The sequence below is a fragment of the Schistocerca serialis genome, chromosome 1 (assembly GCF_023864345.2).
Source record: "Schistocerca serialis cubense isolate TAMUIC-IGC-003099 chromosome 1, iqSchSeri2.2, whole genome shotgun sequence".
Classification (NCBI taxonomy): Eukaryota; Metazoa; Arthropoda; class Insecta; order Orthoptera; family Acrididae; genus Schistocerca; species Schistocerca serialis.
In genome coordinates, this window is record NC_064638.1 from 1,133,002,678 (window position 1) to 1,133,026,336 (window position 23,659).

A 23,659-nucleotide genomic window follows, 5' to 3' on the forward strand; every position below is an offset into this window, starting at 1 on the left:
TGTGAACGACTCACGAGATTTCAAAAAATATGACTTTGTACCGCAATACACCACAGACCACGAACTAATCTCAAGTAAGCGAGAACACGGCACCTCAAAGAACAACGTGGCCAGCAAGGAACAAAACAGTAACTGTCCAGTAACGTCATTCCTCGGCAGGCCAGACGACCTCAAACGCGTGAGAGCGCGGCAAGAGGTTATTTTGTAACCTCCTCTTAACGCGTAATACATCCCCACTGGCATGAAGTGTGACATCCAAGAGGAAGAGATCCCAAACTGAACGATCACCAAAGTCTATACACAGCTCCTGCAGCTTCGATCACTCTAGACTGTGATACCGATATAGGTTGCGACGTCATGGCCATTTCACAGTTTAACACAGTGATCTCCATACTTAGTATAGAGATCATTGGTCTAACATAACAGTCACGACACTCACTGCAGTGAACATGGAGGTAGAATAATTATTTTTACCTCCATGGCTGTAAAAGCTGTTACCGTTTGACAGCTGGAGCGACACTAGCGCTCCAAGCGGTGAGAAAGGAGAACTTCAGATGCGTCGTGAGCATGATATTTGTTTTCATCCGTTTCCTACGTGATTTACGAAATATTTAATTCATTGTTTTCCCTCCAAGAGTTTTTGTGATGTCAGAAGACATAAATGTTTCTAAAAATTATTCTTAATTACGCGCAAGTAGGGATAAAAATCATGAATCCAGTGGCAAGTTACAACACAATCCTGAAGAAACACTTGTGACGTTGGAGAGAACTGCAGCTTACCACTTTGATGTCAATGGAATATAAACACATAGATTCACACATAAGAAGCACAGACATGTACCTCTACATGCAAAAGCGATCGGGGACCTACTTGTCATTCCATAGGCCTACTGTGTTTTAGTCATTGACGCGTGTTACCGCAAGTACGACCTTCATCTTTGTATTATTCTAATTGAGATAGCAACTGCCAGATAGTGGGAGAAATATACTGTGTGTCAACCCCAAGTCCTCAAAGCCAATAACATTGTCAGAAGTGCTCTCATATGGTAAATTTGCCATAAGAGACTTTTTATCCAATGACATATGCACTATTTTATCAGTATCAGAGAAATGCTGTATCTTCTGCTTCAAAAGGTGGAACCTTCAAAATTTATTTGTCCTTCTTCACTTGATCCTTCTGGTACAGTTTTTGTTGCTGTCTGTACTTAAAATGATAGGCACTTTACTTGTCCCATAACAGTTTTGTACAAAGTCTAGCGATCTGCACATTCTGATTCTCCACATGCTTTGTTTTAGACACGAATAACTGCGCTTAATTTTACCACTTCGTCAAAGCAGGTCGGTGTTGACGATTCAGATGAATCGGGCACTGATATATGGAGAGTTGAACTGACTGCTTCTGTGCTATAGGAGTGTTTTACAGCTTTAGACGGATTGTCGAAACGTTGTGTCAATTTCCTCTTCATCGTCAGTTGAGGTGGCTTATTTGGAATACCAAACGATGTGGTTAACTGCATTCCACACTAGTTCACTATTGTCTTCATTTATGAACTGGTTTGGTTCGACGTGTAGCGGACAAAATAGAACACATTACCGGTATTATAAGGGTAAACATTGTCTTTTTTCATAAGATCTTCTCGTCTGCTATTCACTAGCCATTTTCTGCTCCTAAAACGAAACAATTAATCAGCAATATACATATAGTTTGCAAGCGAATCCTGACGATACGGTTTAGTAACACGATGGTGTACATCTCTCAAGGTCCTTATGAAACCTAAAAAAAGACAGCCGTGGTATCTTCTTCTTGTTGTTACTGCAATCTACTGCGCTACGCTACGATCCCATTTGTAAAAGCCATTGTACAAACAAAAAATAAACAACTATTATTCGCTTTCCTGTTCACGATCGCGCCGATCTCGAAAGTTTAACTTACTGTGCGCTTGGCATGCTGCTGGCGCAATAGGAAAAAAATCGAAACTAAGTGTCGCGACAGTTACGTTAGACCCGTAAGAATTCTTACCTCCATGCTGTATTCTCTTCGTGCGTTATGAAACGCCTTTGGTTATCTAAAGAGAGCTTTGCTTTATGTGTTTACATCACAGAAGTTTGTTGTGTCTTGTGAGTATTAGGAGGAAAGGAATGTGATGAGTGGAGTGAGGTTATGCCGTGCAGAAACAGTGATGACTGCTACTGACATAGTAATTGTAAATGACAACGAATCTTAATCACAATATTTGTTGAGGATGCCATCGAAATACCCAATGAACATAAAGACAAATTCTATTTTAGATGACCCAAGTACATGCAGATTAGCGGCGTTTTATGCGAGCTGCACATCTGTGTATTTTGTTATTTTAGTAAGTGCATTGTTCTTAACGAACTACGTTTATTCCATAGGAAAACTAACTTTTTATCCTGTAATAGGTTTAATTGCGGTCCTTGAATGCACGAAATACGTCATTGGCATTTTCCATGTTTCAAAAAAAGATGTCTTTTCTGGTAGATACGAAGACAAGTACTTTACTGGTCAGCGTAAAAAGCCAGTGACAAAAACAAGTGTGAAGGAAGTGTTCAACTGTATTGTAATTGTTACTGTAATGCTTACAGTATACTTTGCCATAGCAATCTTATTTGGTGCTGAATTGTTCAATAAACATGAAGAGACTTTTATGTTTAGCTCATTGCTAACGGTGTTGACAATATTTCCATCTTGTCTGCACCTAGAGTCACAAGCAGCTGTGAATTTATTGTTTGGTGTTCATCCAGCAGGTGACGCTGTTGGACAGCTTTTGCTAAGAAACTTACAGTTCACACTGCTTGGAGCTTGGCTTGGGGCATTTGTTATTCCATTAGATTGGGACCGGCCTTGGCAAGAATGGCCAATTCCTTGTTGTGTTGGAGCCTTACTAGGTTATATTACTGGCAATATCGTGATGGTATGTAGCCTGTTTCCAAATATTGCCAAGAAACTGCCTAAATCAAACCGAAAGCTTCGTTAAGCTTTTCCAACAAAGTGTTGCACCGTAATTATGAATGTAGCAAACTCTGTCTGATGACTCCTGGTTTATTTTCTATGTATGATGTATCAATTACTATATGCATAGTCTATTCGAAAGTATTTTTGTAGTTATGTACTTATGTGTGTTGTAACATATTTACGTTAATATCAGAAAAATGTCTTTATTGTAGTAATTTATTACTAAAAGTAATACAGCAGAAGACTACATAAAATAAAATACATTGAAACCAGAAAGAGTAGGAGTCTGTATTGAGTTTCATGGTGCGTTGTTCGTACCTTTAATTTGTTTCAAGACCAGACTTTGTTACCCACTGCGAATCGTGTATGCTGAATACAGTAAAACCGTGTCGTGTAATAAATCTCTGATGATTGCGGTGCAATTACATGCTGCCTGTTGTACAGGTAGTCTGTAAACAGTCTGACGTCAGCTGTAGCAGACATGTTGTAATGTGTCAACAGAATGCAAGTAAGTATTTTTTTAGATGATATGTACAGTTTTTTCATATGATGTGCATATCATGCAGTGGTACCACATAACAAAGGTGGTTCATCTGATAAATAAATAATATTGTGTCATGATAGACACACCACAAACAGAAGTCCCTCCCCAGAATTATCATCTGTTATATGGGCAGGCAACATTTTCGTAAAACGTCTATGATGAGGATAGTGTTGATATTAGTGGTACATATCGACTACATTCCAGATTCCATCATTGCTGAACCGGTCACAATGATATCTTTCCATGCCATTACGTTCTGCTTATTTTTGGCCTCTGTGATTTCATTGATTTTAGTTGAATTAATTATGTTGGAACAATAGTTATTTGCAGAGTATTTTTATAACAGAAATTGGCTAGAATGGGATAGTGTCCCCCTCCCAAAGCTAAATTGTAGTGTCAGACTAAACTGCAGCAAAGATCTGAAGGTGAAAATATTGTTTTTAGTTAGTGAATCTAATGAATGTGAATGCAAAATATTGGTTGTGGCACACCATGATGTCTGTGTTCACTAAAAGTTTAACACTCATTTGAGTACAAAAATGAAAAAGCTAAATACAATAAAACCACATAATGTAATAAATCTGATGGTAATCCCTGTGCAGATACATAGAACTGTACTGTAGGGCCTATAAACAAAAGAAATGTGAGGGAATGCTTTCGCTGTGCTGTCTGTACCTAGCATCTCCCTTCACAGACATGTTGCTCCGCCGTCAGTTTGCACTCAGATATACGTGCTGGTGGCAACACAGCTGTTCCCCCACTTACTCTCTAAGTTAGTCCATTGTGGGATACCTCCTTCCTCTTCTTAATCAGAGTAATTACAGGTTCCCAGTCATTACCGAGGATGTAGCCTCTATCATGGCCGGCTAATCGTTCCCATACTCAAATCTTGATAGATTCTTTAATACCTAACACAGATCTGTGTCAGAAGTGTGAGGCAAAACAAGAGGAAGAGTAAATGAGAAGAAAACTGGCTGGTGAAATGAAAAAAATAAAAGCAGCTGTTAAAGATTGAAATACAGTAAAAAGAGATAAGAATGTTGAAAAATTGAAACTAAAACCTTACTGACCTTGAGGAAAAATATTGAGATATGGAATTATTTGGAGAATTCTGAAGGAAGAGAGTGATAAGAGTTGAGAAGCTTTCACAAAAAACTAGGACTCTAAAGGGAATTAAAAAATGCTTTACAAAATATTGAAGACTGGAAGATCAGACAAAGAGGATATTAGGCTACCACTAGAACTACTGAAATTTTCATAAACCCTAAAGCCATCGTCGATGTGTTTACAGCTTGTCTGTAATCTCTCTATTTTAGAGGTTAAGTGTTTCTGTAATGAGTAGTCACTTCGATGGTTTGTTACTTTGTTTTAATTCTAATCATTGAATTGTCATGGTAGATGCAATTTATTTTAAAAGATTCTCCTGTAACAAAATGAAAACTGAGTATTTTTTTAATTTTTGTGCAGATCTACTGAGACATGCAAATTCTTGAAAATTATTCATAATTTGAAGAAGATATCTTGTAGTTTTATAGAAATGCAACCAAGTGAAAAAGTTTTCAGTACAAAATGATTTTTGCGACACATAAGCAAGAATAGAAAATAGATGATCTTCTCTTACCGTAGTTTACTATAGTTCAACACTTTGAACAGTATAGTCTGTGTAATGAAATATGTTCCATTTAGATACCTACAAATCATCATTGTCTTCAGTTCTGCAGCCATCGTAGGTGTAGGAAACTGTAACAGCACTTTTCTTGCAAATTGTTTTGTCGCAAAAGGCACACTTTTCCATGATTTGAAAAGTTTTCGCACCTGGCATCGGCGGCAACTTCCACCTACATCTGATGATTCAATGTGAATAGGAAGAGCTCTGACCCTGGTTTATGCAGAATCTTTGGCAAGTTCCTTTGTGAGCTCGAGAAAGGGATTTTGCGCTCCTCCCCCCCCCCCCCCCCCCCCCTGTAGATTATCCAAGCACCGTTGAAGCTAAATCTAGATTATTATAAAAAGTATAAGTAGGCTGTCTTATTCCACCAACTTTCAGTGCATTCAAGAAAACCATCTGATTAACCACATCTGCTCCGTACTTAGTTTCCTTGTAGCATGTAACTATTTCAGGCTTTGACTTTGTCAGTTCCAGTTTCTTTTCTGGCTTTCCTTGATACATTGTAAGGTTCATATTATTGGTTTTCGAAGCTACTTTTTCGCATAAGCCCTTGTGAGCTTTCTTCGTGCACTGAGGCATTTCCCTTCTAATTTTCTATACTGTACCAAGCAAGCTTGTCTTTTTGTTTTCAGATGTTGTGCTGGTAAAATTGAGATGAAGTTGTCACACACAACATTTCTTCCTTTAATTAGATATGGACCTACAGGCTTTTTCATTATGAAGTCACCAAGATGTCTACCATGTGGACGAGTTCCACCTTTATCAAGATATGGAAAATCAATTAGCATATATTTTGAATCTCTGTCGAATGTCCTGTAGTACCGTACTTTAAAGCCATGAACAGAGTGGACCAGTGTGGACAATTGGACAGGAACAGTTGCTCATGGACGCAAATATATGGACATGGAATGTACATGCTTTGACAGTTGGCTATGAATCTCTTCTGTACACGTGACATGAGAGCAAAATTGTTATTTTTTAATTGCTTCAACTGTGACGACATGAAATCAAACCTGAGTAGCCTCATAATTCCTCTGAACAAATATGTGATATCACAGACTTGTAAAATTGTGTTCTCCACTTCTATAACCAAAGAAGATCCTTTGGATTCACAGCACTGCTAACAGAGAATATCAAGAAATTTATCAAGCTCTTCTAACAATAATGAAATTTGTCACATTCCAACACTCTATATGCCTCTGTTTCAGTGCATTTCTTAATGTGTAGTGGTTTCTTTTTTCTGAGTCTTGTTATTGGTTTGATGCAACCCACCACAAATTCCTCTCCTGTGCCAACCTTTTGCAACCTACGTTCTCAGCTATTATTGGGTGTATCTAATCTCTGTCTTCCTCTACAATTGTTACCCTCTAGTGCCATTGAGGCTATTCCCTGATGTTTTAAATGTTGTGCTATCATCCTATCCCTTCTTCTTGTCAGTGTTATCCATATATTCCTTTCCTTGCTGTTTCCACAGAGAATCATATCATTCCTTACCATATCAGTGCACCCAATTTTCTACATTCTTCTGTAGCACCACATCACAAACGCTTTCATCCTCCTCTGTTCAGGTTTTCCAATAGCCCATTTCCATTACCAAACGTGCATTCTAGAAATGTCTTCCTGAAATTAAGGTCTGTGTTTGATACTGGTAGATTCCTTTTGGCCAGACGGACAGCTCTTTGGAACTTCAAACGGTGTCCAACTACAGACAATCTTCAGGTATGCAAGGCAAGTGATCAGAGAACGGAAGAGGGCTTCCTGGAGGGAATTCACGACTTCCATTAATCGGTCCACTTCCGCTGCGCACATTTGGGAATCAATAAGACGGATTTCAGGCAAGAGTAGTCCTCATCCCCTTACGGCCTTGTCAAATAATGAGGTCGTGGTGGACACGCCAGAAGAGATGGCTCACGTTTTAGCTGAACACTTTTATATTGTTACTAAGTCATCCAGACAAGCTCCTGCTGTTCAGGTATTCCGTCGGACTGCAGAGATGAGGAAGCTCTCTTTTTTTCTCGCGTAATGAAGAAGTCTACAACCTTCCATTCTCCATGTGGGAACTGGAATCAGCTTTATCTGCAGCCAGAGACACTGCTCCAGGACCTTATGAGATCCATTATACCATGCTTCGTCATCTGTGCCCTGAAGCGAAAGGTCAGCTCCTCTCATTTCAATCAGATTTGGTTTGACGGACAGTACCCCATGACTTGGAAGGTGGCAATCTTAATTCCATTTTGGAAACTGGGTAAGGACCGTAGCGCCCCTAACAGTTATTGGAATGTCGCCCTTACTAGTTGTATGGGTAAAACTCTTGAACGCATGGTCCACCGCTGCCTTGTCTGGCTGCTCAAGTCCCGAGGTTACCTGAGCTGCTCCCAGTGCGATTTCAGGTGCTACCGTTCCACTCTTGACAACTTAATTCTACTGGAGATGGCGATACAGGAGTCCTTCTTATGCCGAAACCATTTAGTTTGTGTGCTTTTTGATCTCAAAAAAGCATATGACACTACTTGGAGGTACAACATCCTTCGCCAACTTCATGAATGGGAACTACGTGGATGCCTGCCACTTTTGATCCAATCCTTTCTTGAGGACAGGTGTTTTAGTTATCGCATTGGCGATGCCTTGTCTGACTGCTATGTTCAGGAGAATGGTGTGCCCCAGGGCAGTGTCCCCATTGCCACATTGTGTGCAATTGCTATCAATGGCATTTCCTCTGCAGTCAGGAGCCCTGTCAAATGCTCCTTGTTTGTGGATGACTTTGCAATCTTCTACTCTTCCTCTGATGTTACGACGAGGCAACTACAACTGACCATTAGGAGGCTGGAAACCTGGGCCCAGACAACTGGTTCTTGGTTCTCACCTGAGAAGACTGTGTCTGTCAATTTTAATTGTGCTCCTTGGAGTTTTAACCAACCAGAGCTTACAATGGGGAACCGTATTTTACTTTTTCAAGACACAGTGCACTTTTTGGGTTTATTATTTGACTCGAAATTAACATGGCTTCCACACCTGAAAGACCTACAAACAAAAGGCTTTCGGTTGTTGAACATTTTGAAATGCCTTGGCGGAAAAACATGGGGAGCTGACAGGTCCCACCTCATACAGTTTTATAGGGCATTTGTTCGATCACACTTAGACTATGGCAGCATGGTCTATGGATCGGCGCGTCCATCCTACCTCCGGATGTTAGATGCTGTCCACCATGCGGGCATTTGCATATCGACTGGAGCCTTTCGGACCAGCCCGGTTCAGAGCCTGTGTGCAGAGGCTGGTGAAACACCACTCTGGATTCGGCAACGTAACCTTTTGGCTTGACAGGCACTGAAAATGTCAGCATCACCCCTGTCATTGGCATTTAGTTCAGTGATCCAACCCGCCTTCAAATGACCATTCAGGAATCGGCCCCAAGCGACTCAGCCATTTGGTATACGTGCTATGGCTTGCTTCAAGGATCTGGATCTCTCGGGTATGAAAATCCACACCCAAGGATGGAACACACTACCACCTTGGTGTCTTCGGAGGCCCAAAGTTATTTTAAGCTTGACGCAGTACCCGAAAAATTGTACTCCAGATATGATTTTTACAACTTTGTTTTCGTCTATTTTAAGTATGTACCATAGTTTTATCGTTATTTATACAGATGGATCCCAGCAGGGGAATGCTCTCATTGTTCTGTGGTTTTCCCTGATAGGGTTTTTAAAGTACGTCTTCCAGAACAAAATTACAAATTGTTGTTGTTGTTGTTGTTGTTGTTGCGGTATTCAGTCCTGAGACTGGTTTGATGCAGCTCTCCATGCTACTCTATCCTGTGCAAGCTTCTTCATCTCCCAGTACCTACTGCAACCTACATCCTTGTGAATCTACTTGGTGTATTCATCTCTTGGTCTCCCTCTACGCTGCCCTCCAATACTAAATTGGTGATCCCTTGATGTCTCAGAACATGTCCTACCAACTGATCCCTTCTTCTAGTCAAGTTGTGCCGTAAACTTCTCTTTTCCCCAATCCTATTCAACACCTCCTCATTAGTTATGTGATCTACCCATCTAATCTTCAGCATTCTTCTGTAGCACCACATTTCGAAAGCTTCTATTCCCTTCTTGTCTAAACTATTTATCGTCCATGTTTCACTTCCATACATGGCTACATCCATACAAATACTTTCAGAAATGACTTCCTGACACTTAAATCTATACTCAATGTTAACAAATTTCTCTTCTTCAGAAACACTTTCCTTCCCATTGCCAGTCTACATTTTATATCCTCTCTACTTCGACCATCATCAGTTATTTTGCTCGCCAAATAGCAAAACTCCTTTACTACTTTAAGTGTCTCATTTCCTAATCTAATACCCTCAGCAACACCCAACTTAATTTGACTACATTCCATTATCCTCGTTTTGCTTTTGTTGATGTTCATCTTATATCCTCCTTTCAAGACACTATCCATTCCTTTCAACTGCTTTTCCAAGTCCTTTGCTGTCTCTGACAGAATTACAATGTCATCGGCGAACCTCAAAGTTTTTATTTCTTCTCCATGGATTTTAAATACCTACTCCGAATTTTTCTTTTTCGTCCTCTTGGCCAGGAATGTTCTTTTTGCCACTGCTAATCTGCTTTTTATGTGATGGTAAATTTCTCACTGCTCTCATTTCTGCTACTTCTTATTTCTTTCATCTTTCTTCGATTTACTCTCAGTCCATATTCTGTACTCAGATTGTTCGTTCTATTGAACAGATCCTGTAATTCTTTTTCACTTTCACTGAGGGTAGCTATGTCACAGCAGTTTTTATCATTGATATCCTTTCACCATGTATTTTAATTCCAATCTTGAATCTTTCTTTTGTTTGCATCACTCCTAACAAGCAGAATAGCAAGAAATGCACCAAGCTCTTCTAACAGTAATAACCATCCTTCACATACCATCACACATTGCACCCATGTGTCAGTTCATTTCTTAATGTGTTTGTGATCAGGTTCGTCAACAAACAGTTGCCAAGCACTTGAGGGAGAATCACTGATGACACACCTTTCCGCTTATGGAGAAGGACCAGAGTTCTCCTGAAGAATAATTTGCTGTCCATGTCTTCCAAACTTGTAATATTAGTAGGATCTACTTCCCACTTCGTTCCATCAGGAACTCCAATCTCTTGTCATACTGCACTACTTCACACTGCCTATTTATTCCCTTTTTTTGCTCTGTCAAAGGTGCTCACCTACAGTTTCATATCTGCATTGCAGCAGCAGACAGAATGAAGATTACCAACACTGTGTAGCAATCAACAGCACTTGGTTTATTCAGTGCAACAGAAATGTCGCTGAGCAGTTCTAGTGTTACGGTAATTGAAACAGAGTATGTTATTGTAGTTCAGAAGGTAGAAAAAATAAGAGAGGAAATAAGGAACTATTTTGATAAGTTATTGAAAGGCCACTATGAAGAGAAGCATCAAGTTAGTGAACCTATTTACAAGTCAGAAAAAGAAGGAAGTCCACTTACAGTGCCAGAAATAGAAAATGCCTTAAATCTTATTAAAGAAGGAAAGTCACAAGGATTAAATGGATTATCTGCAGATATGATGAAAGCAGCAAACATATAGGGTCTTCATTGGCCATATCATACACTAGGAGTAATATCAAGGAAAAAAAAAAAAAAACAGAAGACTGGAAAAAAGGAGTGATCAAATCAGTGCAGTAGGATATGTCAAACTATAGAGGAGATACACTGCTATCACACTTTCTCAAACTATTAGAAAAGATCATAGTGAAGAGACTAAGAATGAGGATAGGACACCAGTTTGCAGAGGAACAGCACGGTTTCAGTGGAACAATTGACCTAGTTTTCACCATTAGACAACTAATGGAAAAGTAGTGGAAAAATGGGAAATATCTGATTGTAGTGATTTAATTTGAAAGATCTACAAGCTGTGTGGAAACTTTGAAAGCAGTAGGGAATGGTTCTGAACAAAGAGAGGTGTACAGCATAGTAATGCACTATTTCTACTACTTTTCCTTACACTCATGGATATAATTGTTAAATAAATTAAAGATGTGAAATTCGGAGATTGGAGTACACTAGTTCTTGCAAATGATTTGGCTGTGTGAGGAGAGACAGAGCAAGATGATCAGAGGAAATCACAAGTTAATTGTAAGGAAGAAGAAAACAGTAGCAATGAAACTGAGCTAAAGATTCAGCCAAAGCTTGGCTGTGCCTTCCAAGTAGAAAAATATGTTAGCCAAGCACGCGGTGTCATCCCATCCCCCATACCTACAGCCCCTTCTTTGGATATTGGCCATCGTCACCAGAGAACCCAAAAGGATGTCGCATGTGGTGGCACACAGTTGCTTCTTCTGTCTCTGATAGATAGTGATCTGTTGAATAAGGCTTGAACTCAGGTTTCTCGCCACGTAAACGGCGGCTCAGTCATGGACTGATGGGAGCCACTGTGTCGTTGATAATGTTCACAATCACAAGTTCCAATACCCAGCACCTCCACCACAATAATGTCACATAGAAGACGGTGTAATTAGATGAATGACGAACACTAACTTCACTTAACGTAGGTTTATTCAGTACTTGCACATACAAAAGTGTGGAGCGAACTGCCTCCAGCCAGAACACATACAGCATATATACAGCTACAGAACATTCCAGTATAATGATTCTTGACATTTGTGGATACTTCTAGAATGTACTCGAACCGAATATAGAAATTAAAATGGTACAGTCCAGGTGAGTTTTGAACTCACGACCCTCCATGCAACCGTTTAGTATCATATCCACTACACCAAAGTGCTACTCAGCTTCTTCTGCAACAGTATGTTTATTATTGTGGTCACTGTATGCCTATACTAACAAGAAACATAGGGGCAAGGTTTGAATGAATTTTTGAGAAGCTGGGGTGAGCAATTCGGTGGCCACTATGGGTGAATTTAAAGGAGGATTTAAAAGCTAGTTTGAAGGGCTCGAAGTGGTGAACTGATTACTAAGCAAGATGATCCTGATAAGAGTCTTAAAGCTGAATGTATTAATTTTGAAAAGGCTCTGGCAGAGACACAAGAACACACAATTGTTGACTTAAATAATGAGATAAAGCTTACAGATAAATAGCTAAAACAGAATCAAAAACCTGTGGTAAATCCATTAATTACCCATTTTGCTGTGTTAAATGGGCATTTAGCATCAGTGCCAGCTTTATGCTATTTGCATTAAATCTGTGTGTAATTGAGGACAGTGTCTGGGCTCATCATACATAATACTGACTTCAAGTTACACTTTATCTTTCAGTCAAATATGCAACATAGACATAGGTCTATGTATCATGTATTCCAGACACTACTGGCCTACAGAGAGGTCCACAAAAATGTCACTCGTTGATAGTAAATATTAACAGAACAAAATTATACCCATTACAATTCTTGCTTGGGGGGAAGGTTATTTTGTGTGTTCAAAGTAACCCCCATTAGCATCCAAACAATGTTGATAACACTGAACTATGGCTGTCAGTACTGCCGGTGCGATGGGATGCCTCTATGGTTTCTCATAACTCATTCAGTGTAGCTGACTTCTGCTGACAGGAAGAAATCAAGAGAAATAAGATATGGGGATGATGGTGGATGCTCAAAAGCTCCTCTTTGACCTATCCACCGTCCAGGTAGATTTTCATCCAGGTAGGCTCTGACATCTCTGTTGTAGTGAGGTGGAGTGTTATCTTTTTGTATGTGAAATCTTTAATTTCCATGCACCTCATAGGTGGCAGGAAAAATCAACGTTTGCAGCATATGATGATACACCTCACCAGTTACAGTGCCTTCAAAGAAGAATGTTCCAGTCAGACCGCTCAGTGATGTCTCACACCACAGATTAAAACCCTGAGATTAACATATTTCTCTACATGAACGTGAGGATTTTCAAGAGCCCAGTACATGCAGTTGTGGTGGTTCAGTTTGAATTGCACTTCGTCAGACCAGGTAACCATCCTTGCAAACAGTTTGTCCTCATGAAGCATGCCTTCAGGCCAACCGCAGTACTCCATCCTTTGATCCGGGTCATCCTCATTCATATTGTGCAGCCGTCTTGGAATGTATACTTCTCAGTTTGCAGCATTCAGAATTCGTCGTACGCATGATTGGCTTACCCTGCTTTCATGTGCACTCTGCTTCACAGATTTTTGAGGAGTAAAATGGTGCAACACAGAAGTGCTGGAAGGTTGACTAGTTGATGTTTTTGGTTGGCCAGACCTTTCCTTATGTACATCCAGACAGTACCCTGGGCTTCAAACAAATTCCAGAATATGATAAATTGTTGTACGTGGTGGTGGCTGAGTTACATGCGCAGTACGCCATTACCAATGGTTCTTCCATTATGTTTTTGTACTTCCAGTACCACATCAATACAGCCTTGTGTTGCTCAAGCGACAGTCTTACTTCGTTCATTGCTACACTGCATGCCAAGATCTGTTGAGAAAACAGTGGACTATGCTACTGCACAAAATTGAGTGATGTGTCATTTTGTTTCAAAGATGTTGACTATCAAAGAATGTCTGCATTTTTCTGGATCCTCTGTATATTAATTATTACATCTGCTTGTAATTTTTTTATATCCTCACTGCAAGTTGTATAAATATTGTATATATTACATTACATTATCTTGCACTATAACATTAGTTCAGAACCTATTGCCTTGTATTTACAAAGCCACTATTTATACCTGGAGACTATTTGCAGTTTTTTAATTTCTGTATGGTATTTGGCAAGAGTATGTTTCAGTTGTTTTTGAGCATGTACATTTTGGTCCCTTTTATAAATTTAATGTTAATATTTGTGTATGACTTTATAATTAGTCTGTCATCGGCTGTCTAAGATGGTCGTGCTTGAGGGTTGTTCACACTATTTGTTTTCCTGCTTTGTCATTTTAACCTATTTACCATTATACAGACATGTTCTACATGCAATTAGTATAAGAAGAACAACCAGTATGTACCCTCAACATCAGTTAATGTTTCACGTATACATAAGGCCATGTATTACTTCCATTATCGGCAAATTTAAATTATTTTTTCTCTTATTACAAGTTGTAAGTGAATGTTATACATATTGTATAATATTTTATATCCCTTACAACATCATTAGTCGAAAAGAATTGTCTTTTAGTTACAAGGCCGCTAGCACACCTAGAGGCTGTTTTTCCCGGCTTTCATATTGTACAGGGAGGTCAAACATAATTTCATTTAGCATCCAGTTATGTAATAGTATTTTTGTAATGAAGATTGTAAAGAAGAAAGTATTATTAATGTTAAAATTTTCTCTCTTATTAGCTTTCCATAATATTATGCCATCTGTTGGCATCAGTCTGCAGGTTCGCAGGAGAGCTTCTGTAAAGTTTGGAAGGTAGGAGATGAGGTACTGGCAGAAGTGAAGCTGTGAGGATGGGGCATGAGTCGCGCTTGGGTAGCTCAGTTGGTAGAGCACTTGCCCACGAAAGGCAAAGGCCCCGAGTTCGAGTCTCGGTCCGGTACACAGTTTTAATCTGCCAGGAAGTTTCATATCAGCGCACACTCCGCTGCAGAGTGAAAACCTCATTCTGAAGGCATAAATTATTATCTAAATATTATTTAATGGCAATTCATTGTCATTCAACATAAGTGCAATTGCAGAATAATATTATCTTATTTATGTATGAACAGTCCGTTATTTGTAATCAGTGTACATGGTTAAACATTCTTCTTCTTCTTCTTCTTCTTCTTCTTGTGTTACGGCCCCATCATTTTTTCTCTTTTTCTCTCCTGCTCTTCTTCCGAGATCTTCAGTGTCCTTTTCTCCTGTCTGCTCCACTGGTGACACTCTAACCTTTCCCTGTATTCTTCTCTGTCGTCGATCTCCAGCATATTGGTTGGTGTGTATTTGTTTCTCCAATTTTCCTTTCCTTCGACCTTGATCCCCAATTCCAACCAGTCCTTACGAAGTTCAGCAACCCACTAGATTCCTGTCTTTCCCCTTGTCCTCCCTGTTGTTTCCCACACTCTCTTCATCATCCTGTCCATACTCATCCTAATTATACGTCCAGCAAACCCTGCCCTTTTGAGTCTAATTTCCCCAGATATTGTTCTCATGTTCCAGTACAGTTCTTCCCTAGGTCTTCGCATCCATCTCTCTCCACCTCTTTTGGGACCTAGTATTTTTCTCATTATTTATCTCTCTTCTTTCACTAGTTGTTCTGCCCCATTTCTTCCTAGTGTCATTGTCTCAGCAGCATATAATACTGCATTCCTCACCGTTGCCTTGTAGTGGCTTATCTTTGCCTCTGTGGATATATTCTTTTTATTGTATATCTCTCTTGTCATACAGAAGGCTGAACCCATCTTCTTTATCCTCTCTGTTATTCCCTCCTTGCTCCTGTTCCTTTCTGTTATAAATTCTCCCAGGTATTTAAATTTATCCATCATCTGCACAGTGCTTTCTGGTGTTTCCCAGTCTGCAGTGGTATGTAATGTCTGTTTCTTCTTATAGGCGACCCTCAGTCCCACCTTTCTGGCTACTGTACTTAAGTCGTTGAGTTAGTTGAGTCTTTGCGTCGTCTTCCGTCTCACTTACTTGCTATGTCATCTGCATAGGCTAGAAACTCCACTTGAGCCCTGTTCTTTTTGTCTCCCACATGGGTCTTTGGTATTCCCATTTCCTTGTTTATTGCTCTCCACTGCCTGGTCACTTCGTCCAGTGCTGTATTGAACAATAATGGTGACAATCCATCTCCCTGTTCAACACCAGTCGTGATCTCAAATTCTTCTGGCAGTGCTCCTCTGAATCTTACTCTTGCTTTTGTGTCTGTCAGAATTTCTTTTATGATTTCTTGTGTAGTCCCACCTAGTCCTCTGTTCTTCAGGATCCTAACAAGAGTCTGTCTGTCGATGGAGTCATACGTCTTTGTGAAGTCCACGAAGGTTATTAATGTCATTTGGTTGTTAAAGCCCTATGTTCTATCAGTTGCTTCAGGCTAAATATCTGTTCTATAGATCCTCTTCCCTTCCTGAATCCTGCTTGGTAGTCACCATCTGTACTTTTTACCTGTTCTTCTACTCTCTGGAGCAAGAGTCTTGACAGCACCTTGTATCCGACCTCTAGTAACGATATTCCTTTGTAGTTGTTTACATCTCTCTTGTCCCCCCTCTTATGTATTGGTACTACAATTGTATTCTTCCATCCTTCTGGCAACTTCTTTGTTCTCCAAATCTGGTGGAATATGTTGATCATGTTGTCTATTGCGTTTTTGCCTCCCCACTTTATCATCCTGGCTGCTATATCATCTTCTCCAGTTGCCTTATTACTCTTTAGATCGCTTACGGCATGTGCGACTTCATCCCTGGTTGGAGGGCGTAGCTCTCTCTCTCTCTTCAGTGTCAGCCCCTAATTCCAGCTCGTCTTCAGGTGGTTCACAGTTCAGCAGGTCGTGAAAGTACTCTGCAAAAATCCTGCAGCTCCCCTTTCTTCTCTCTTATAAACAGTTCTCTAGCCTTGTTTCCAGTCAGACTCTCTTTGAATTTCCTGAAAAAGTGTCTGCTGTTGTTTTTCCTGAAGTTGGTCTCAATCTCTTCCAGTTCCTGCTTCATCTTCTGTGTCCTCCTTGCTTCTCCACTCTCTCCAGGCTTTCCTGCAAGTCTCTACCGCTTCTTCACATTCCTTGTTCCACCACCAGTGCTTCGTTTCTTTTCTTCCTTTCCCCATAGTTCAGCCTGTTTCACCATATTTCGCTTCATTTCGTCCCATTCATTGAATGATTCAGTTCCTTCCTCATATCTGGATCGATTGTGTCTTAATTTGTCTCTGTCTATCTTCATGTTTGCGGTTCTTCTATTCGTCTGTGCCAGTCTGTCCCTGTTTGGAATCCAAAGGCACTTAACTTCTGTAAGGTAATGGCCCGATTCTATTCTTGTGTTCCTCCTGACCTCTGTATTCATGATCTCTTTAGTGTTTGTCCAGCTGACTGCTATGTGGTCAATTTGGAATTCACCAAGGTAGGTACATGGGTTTGCCCATGTCTTTTTCTTACCCGGTTTGGCCCTGAAGTGTGTTGTCATCAATCTCATTTAGTGTTCTCGGCACAGTTCAATAAGTCTTTGTCCATTTTTGTTTGTCCGCTGGTGTGCAGGGTACTCGCCCACTACTCCTTTATGTTGCATCTCTCTTCCAATATGTGCATTATAGTCTCCTAAGAGTTTCTGTACATCTCTATATGGTATGTTTTTCAGTGTATCATCTAGCTCCTCCTAGAAACTACCTGCAACTTTGTCTTTCAATGGTTAAACATTGTTGTAATATATTAGTGCGGGAAGTGGTCATGTTGAGTCAAATCAAGTCTGTAGCAAGTAAGAATGATGTATTTTTGAGAGGGATGACATTCAGCCAATGGAAAAGCAGACAGTAGCAGAATATTGCTCAAGTGTGTGGGACCTGTACGGCAGAGGATTAACAGGGAATATTGAATGTATACAGAGAAAGGCAGCACGAATGGTCACAGGTTTGTTTAACCTGTGGGAGTGTGTCATGGAGCTACTTAAGGAACTGAACTGAAAGATTGTTGAAGATAGACGTAAACTATCCTGAGAAAGTCTATTAACAAAGTTTTAAGAACCAGCTTTAAATGATGGCTCTAGGAATACAGTACACCCTCAACATATTGCTCACACAGGGATCATGAGGATAAGGTTAGAGTAATTGCTGCATGCACAGTGTCATTCAAACAATCCTTCTTCCAACACTCCATACTTATGTGGAAGAGAAAGAAACCCTAATAACTGGTACAATGGACTGTACCTTTTTCCAAGCACCTCAAGGTGCATGGGAGAGATGTAGATGTAGAATGCTATGGGATTCTTGTGGAGGCTGGGACTTTTCAAGTGAAGAGTTCAAGGTAGCGCAGTTCTGAACTTCTGTGCCGCTTTCTGGAAGAAGGCAGACCAGCCTGTTGTATCATCTTGTTTTTGATGAAGTGGGTGATTGACTTTGGGTGGTGAATGGCCACTACCATACTTTAACTTCTGGAGGGACATTATACACTGAAGAGCCAAAGAAACTGGTGCTCCTGCCTAATATCATGTAGGCCCCCCCCCCCCCCGTGAGTACACAGAAGTGCCACAATACGATGTGGCATGGACTCGATTAATGTCTAAAGTAGTGCTGGAGGGAACTGGCACCATGAATCCTGCAGGGCTGTCCATAAATCCCTAACAGTACAAGGGGGTGGAGATCTCTTCTGAACAGCATGTTACAATGCATCCCAGATATGCTCAATAATGTTTGTGTCTGAGGAGTTTGGTGGCCAGCGGAAATGTTTAAACTCAGAAGAGTGTTCTTGGAGCCACCCCGTAGCAATTCTGGACGTGTTGGGTCACACTGTCCTGCTGGAATTTCCAATGTCCATCAGAATGCACAATGGACATGAATGGATGCAGATGATGGGACAGGATGCTTATGTATGTGTTCACCTGTCAGAGTTGTATGTAGACATATCAGGGGTCCCATATCATTCCAACTGCACATGCCCCACACCATTACAAAGCCTCCACCAGCTTGAACAGCCCCTGCTGAAATGCAGGGTCCATAGATTCATGAGGTTGTCTCCATATCCGTACGTGTACATCCACTGGACACAATTTGAAATGAGATTCATCCAACCAGGCAACATGTTTCCAGTCATCAAAAGCCCAGTGTCGATGTTGACAGGCCTAGGCGAGGCATAAAACTTTGTGTGGTGCAGTCATCACGGGTACATAGAGTGGGCCTTCTGCTCTGATAGCACATATCGATAATGTTTCGTTGAATGGTTCACACACTGACGCTTGTTGAGAGCCCAGCATTGAAATCTGCAGCAATTTGTGGAAGGGTTACACTTCTGTCATGTTGAATGATTCTCTTCAGTTGTCGTTGGACCCATTCTTGCAAGATCTGTTTCCGAACACAGTGATGTCAGAGTTTTGGTGTATTACCAAATCACTGACGCCCATAGTACACTCGTGAAATGGTCATACAGGAAAATCCCCACTTCATTGCTACCTTGGAGATGCTGCGTCCCATCGCTCGTGCGCCGACTACAACTCCATGTTCGGGCTCACTTAAATCTTGATAACCTGACATTGTAGCAGCAGTAACTGATCCAACAACTGCGCCAGATACTTGTCTTATATGGGTGCTACCAACTGCAGCACCATATTCTGTCTGTGTAAGTATCTCTTTATTTGAATATAATAGACGGAAACATTCCACGTGGGAAAAATATATCTAAAAACACAGATGATGTGACTTACCGAACGAAAGTGCTGGCGGGTCGATAGACACAAAAATAAACACAAACATACACACAAAATTCAAGTTTTCGCAACAAACTGTTGCCTCATCAGGAAAGAGGGAAGGAGAGGGAAAGACGAAAGGATGTGGGTTTTAAGGGAGAGGGTAAGGAGTCATTCCAGTCCCGGGAGCGGAAAGACTTACCTTAGTGGGAAAAAAGGACAGGTACACACACACACACACAAGCAAGCAGACATATCATCTCTGTATTTGAATACACATGTCTAAACCAGTTTCTTTGGCAATTCAGTGTATTTCAAGGGGTTTGAATGTGCTCCAGGGTAGGACTCTAATTTTTTTTCACTTGTACTATGGAACTGAGAACAGAAAGATTATGAGTTACTGTTCTTTGCATTTTGTGTATTAATTTTTGAATCATTTTGTTGAACTCTGAACTATTTTGACCTGGTGAATACTTCATGTATTGTAATAATGAAATGGACTTAGATTTCATGTATCTTTGATAATGATTTAGTTTGGGTATTTTGCTACCATTCTCATAAAGCTCTCAGCATAACTATACTGCATTTTCGAAGAGTATTTCTGTCTGTATTATAGTTGTAGAATCACTTTCTGCTTATTTGGCATGTTCTTTCTCGAATAAACATTATTCAACATAATTCTGTTGCCTACATCAATTAAAGCTATTAGGATAGAACAATTTTTATTAAATATCTCATTTGTGTTTTATTTTGTATTACTGTGTAACTCGCAGTTCTAGCCAATACATGGACTATTTGACAGCAAGATCACAGCTACGTGTTATTATTTGCAGCGAATTAGCTGTGGGGCACGAAAGCAAATGTGCGTGGCTTGACCTTATGAGTGCATTAAGCTATTCTTTTTCAACAGAGCCATTCATAGCCCAAATACCTACATTACAACAGGTAAAGACACAGCTGGTTGGCTTGTAAAGAATACTGTTTAGAATTGTTGCAACTCTTTCTGTACGAACTCTGATTTCTCTTATTTTATTATGTATTCTATGTATGTAGATTGGCAATAATAAAATATCTTCATATTCAGAGGAGAACATGGGTGACTGGAATATTGTAAGAAGGTATCACCACAACGAGGAATGTTCTTGTTTTAATTATTGCCATCCCAGCTTACTTATATCTGTGACACTTTCTTCCCTATTTCATGATAATACAAAATGAGCTGCACTTCTTTGAACTTTTTCAATTTCCTCCATCAACCCTACCTGGTATGGGCCCCATACAACACAGCAGTACTCTAGCAGAGGATGAACAAGCATAGTATAGAGTGTCACCTTAGCAGACCTATTGCGTCTTCTAAGTGTTCTGCCAGTAAATTGTGGTCTTTTGTTTGCCTTCTCCACAACATTAGGTATGCGACTGTTCCAACGTAAGTTGTTCATAATTGTAAATCCTAAGTATTTAGTCGAATTGAAGCCTTTATATTTGTGTGATTTATCATGTAATTGAAATTTGAGGGGTTTCTGGATGACCTCATACTTTTCTTTACTGAGAGACCATTGCCACTCTTTTCACCATTCAGATATTGTGTCTAAGTTATTTTGCAATTGGTTTTGATGTTATGATTATTTTCTTAGACAGTAAATAATAGCATTATCTGCAAACAAACAATATAAGAGGGCTGTTGTTTAAGTGGGTTAGGGACAGAGAGGGCTATCGCATCAGCATACTTTGAAAGGAACCTGACTGGTAATACAGTCTGGAGTAGAGGCCTTGCCTTTATTAAGAGTTTGAAGCTGCTTTGCTACACAAAGGACATCTACTTCTAAGTTACTCATATCGGCAGTTATTCTTGCTTTAAATTCTGGAATATTTACTTCATCTTTTTTGGTGAAGGAATTTCTGAAAACTGTATTCTATAGATATGCTTTATTGGTACTGTCATCAGTAATATTACCATTGGTATCACACAGTGAAGATACTGACTGTCTTGCTGCTGGTGTACTTTACATATGACCAGAATCTCTTTGGATTTTCTATCAGACTTCGAGAAAGAACTTAATTATGGAAGCTATTAAAAGCATCTTGCACTGAAGTCATGCTAAGTTTTGAACTACAATAAAACTTCACCAATCTTGGAGATTTTGTGTTCTTTTAAATTTGGCATTTTTTTGTTGTTGTTATTGCTTCTGCAACAATGTTACCACCTGCTTTGTGTACCTTGGGGGGTCAGCACCATCTTTTTTAAGTTACTCAGTTGCCTCTGATAATATTTCTTTGAATTGAAGCCATATCTTATCTATACTTACATAGTTGAGAAAGACTGGAGACTGTCTCTTAGGAAGGTATCAAGCGAATTTTGTGTACTTTTTTAAACAGATATTTTTGTGTTTACTTTTGGTGGATTTGGACCTTGCAGTGGTTTGTCCCACTACAACAATCTTTTGGTCACTAATCCCTGTACCCGTTATGATGCTCCCCATTTGCTAACGATTACTTGTTGCTGAGAGAACAAATATGTTTTTGCATCCTTTTACACTTTGAATGGCTCCTGAATTAGTTGCTCAAGATAATTCTCAGAAAAAACATTTAGTACAATTTGTGACATTGTTTTATACATGACACTGGCTTTGAATATGTATTTTTGTCAACAAATCAAGGGGCGATTGAATTCACCATCAACTATAATAGTATAAGTGGGTTATCTATTTGTACTGAGGCTCAAGTTTTCTTTGAAATGTTTGGTAACTGTACCATCCGAGTTGGGGGTCAGTAAAAGGAATCAGTTATAAATTTATTCTGTTTGTCAAGTATAATTTCTACCCGTACTAACTCACAGGAACTATCTACTTCAGTTTTGATACAAGATAAACTACTTCTAATAGCAACAAAGATGCCACCATCAAAAGTTTTGACTGAACTTATCTCTGGCTTTAACCGACTTTTGGTGTACCTACAATGACTTGAATTTCAGTACTTTCTAAAAGCACTAGGTGCTCTGATTCTTTCCCAACTCAGCTATGACAGTTTACAACTATAACATGTATTGTTGCTATGTCAACCCTCTTCCTGTGTTCATAATGCACCCTTTCAAATCGAAGCCCTTTCTGCACTTTCACTGAGACCCTCTAATATAAAAACTGCCCAGTCCATTCCACATAGGCCTGCTACCTGTGTAGCCACTTGTGTGTAGTGAACACCTGACCTATTAAGCGAAACCCGAAACCCCATCACCCCATGGTGCAAGTTGAGAAAGTTGCAACCTACATGATCGCAGAACCCCTCTAAGCCTCTGATTCAGACCCTTCACACAACTCTCTGCCATAAGTTGGCAGACAATCATGCCGATGATGCTACAGAAGAGCTCTGCCTTCATCTTGCAAGCAAGACTGGTGGTCCTTACCACTTCAGTCAGCTGCCTGAAACCAGAGAGAATCTCTTTTGATCCAAAGTGACTTACATTGCTAATATTAACATGAGCCACCACCTGTAGTTGGCTGCACCCTGTGCTTTTCATGGCATCTAGAAGCACTCGTTCCACATCTGAAATGACTCCTATCGCTATGCACACAGAGTGCACATTGGATTTCTTCCCCTCCTTCGCAGCCACATCCCTAAGTGGCCCTATTACATACAGGGTGTTTCAAAAATGACCGGTATATTTGAAATGGCAATAAAAACTAAACGAGCAGCGATAGAAATACACCGTTTGTTGCAATAGTACATTTTCAGGCAGACAAACTTTCGAAATTACAGTAGTTACAATTTTCAACAACAGATGGCGCTGCGGTCTGGGAAACTCTATAGTACGATATTTTCCACATATCCACCATGCGTAGCAATAATATGGCGTAGTCTCTGAATGAAATTACCCGAAACCTTTGACAACGTGTCTGGCGGAATGGCTTCACATGCAGATGAGATGTACTGCTTCAGCTGTTCAATTGTTTCTGGGTTCTGGCGGTACACCTGGTCTTTCAAGTGTCCCCACAGAAAGAAGTCACAGGGGTTCATGTCTGGCGAATAGGGAGGCCAATCCACACCGCCTCCTGTATGTTTCGGATAGCCCAAAGCAATCACACGATCATCGAAATATTCATTCAGGAAATTAAAGACGTCGGCCGTGCGATGTGGCCGGGCACCATCTTGCATACACCACGAGGTGTTCGCAGTGTCGTCTAAGGCAGTTTGTAC

General features: G+C 40.1%; 1 protein-coding gene and 1 long non-coding RNA gene across 2 annotated transcripts; both read left to right on the forward strand.

Moving 5' to 3' along the window:
• Positions 1 to 1,945: 1,945 nt before the first annotated feature.
• Positions 1,946 to 3,253, forward strand: LOC126459422 (phosphatidylinositol-glycan biosynthesis class F protein). The gene has a single exon (XM_050095860.1). The coding sequence runs from the start codon at positions 2,244 to 2,246 to the stop codon at positions 2,997 to 2,999; it is 756 nt and encodes a 251-aa protein (XP_049951817.1). The 5' UTR covers positions 1,946 to 2,243; the 3' UTR covers positions 3,000 to 3,253.
• A 16,990-nt stretch (positions 3,254 to 20,243) lies between these two features.
• Positions 20,244 to 20,695, forward strand: LOC126459438 (uncharacterized). The gene is made up of 2 exons (XR_007585898.1): positions 20,244 to 20,413; positions 20,553 to 20,695. It is a non-coding gene; the product is annotated as an uncharacterized LOC126459438 (long non-coding RNA).
• Positions 20,696 to 23,659: the final 2,964 nt, after the last annotated feature.

Excerpts from the sequence above, each read along its gene's own strand:
- LOC126459422 (XM_050095860.1), top strand. The coding sequence starts at position 2,244 with ATGCCATCGAAATACCCAATGAACATAAAGACAAATTCTATTTTAGAT.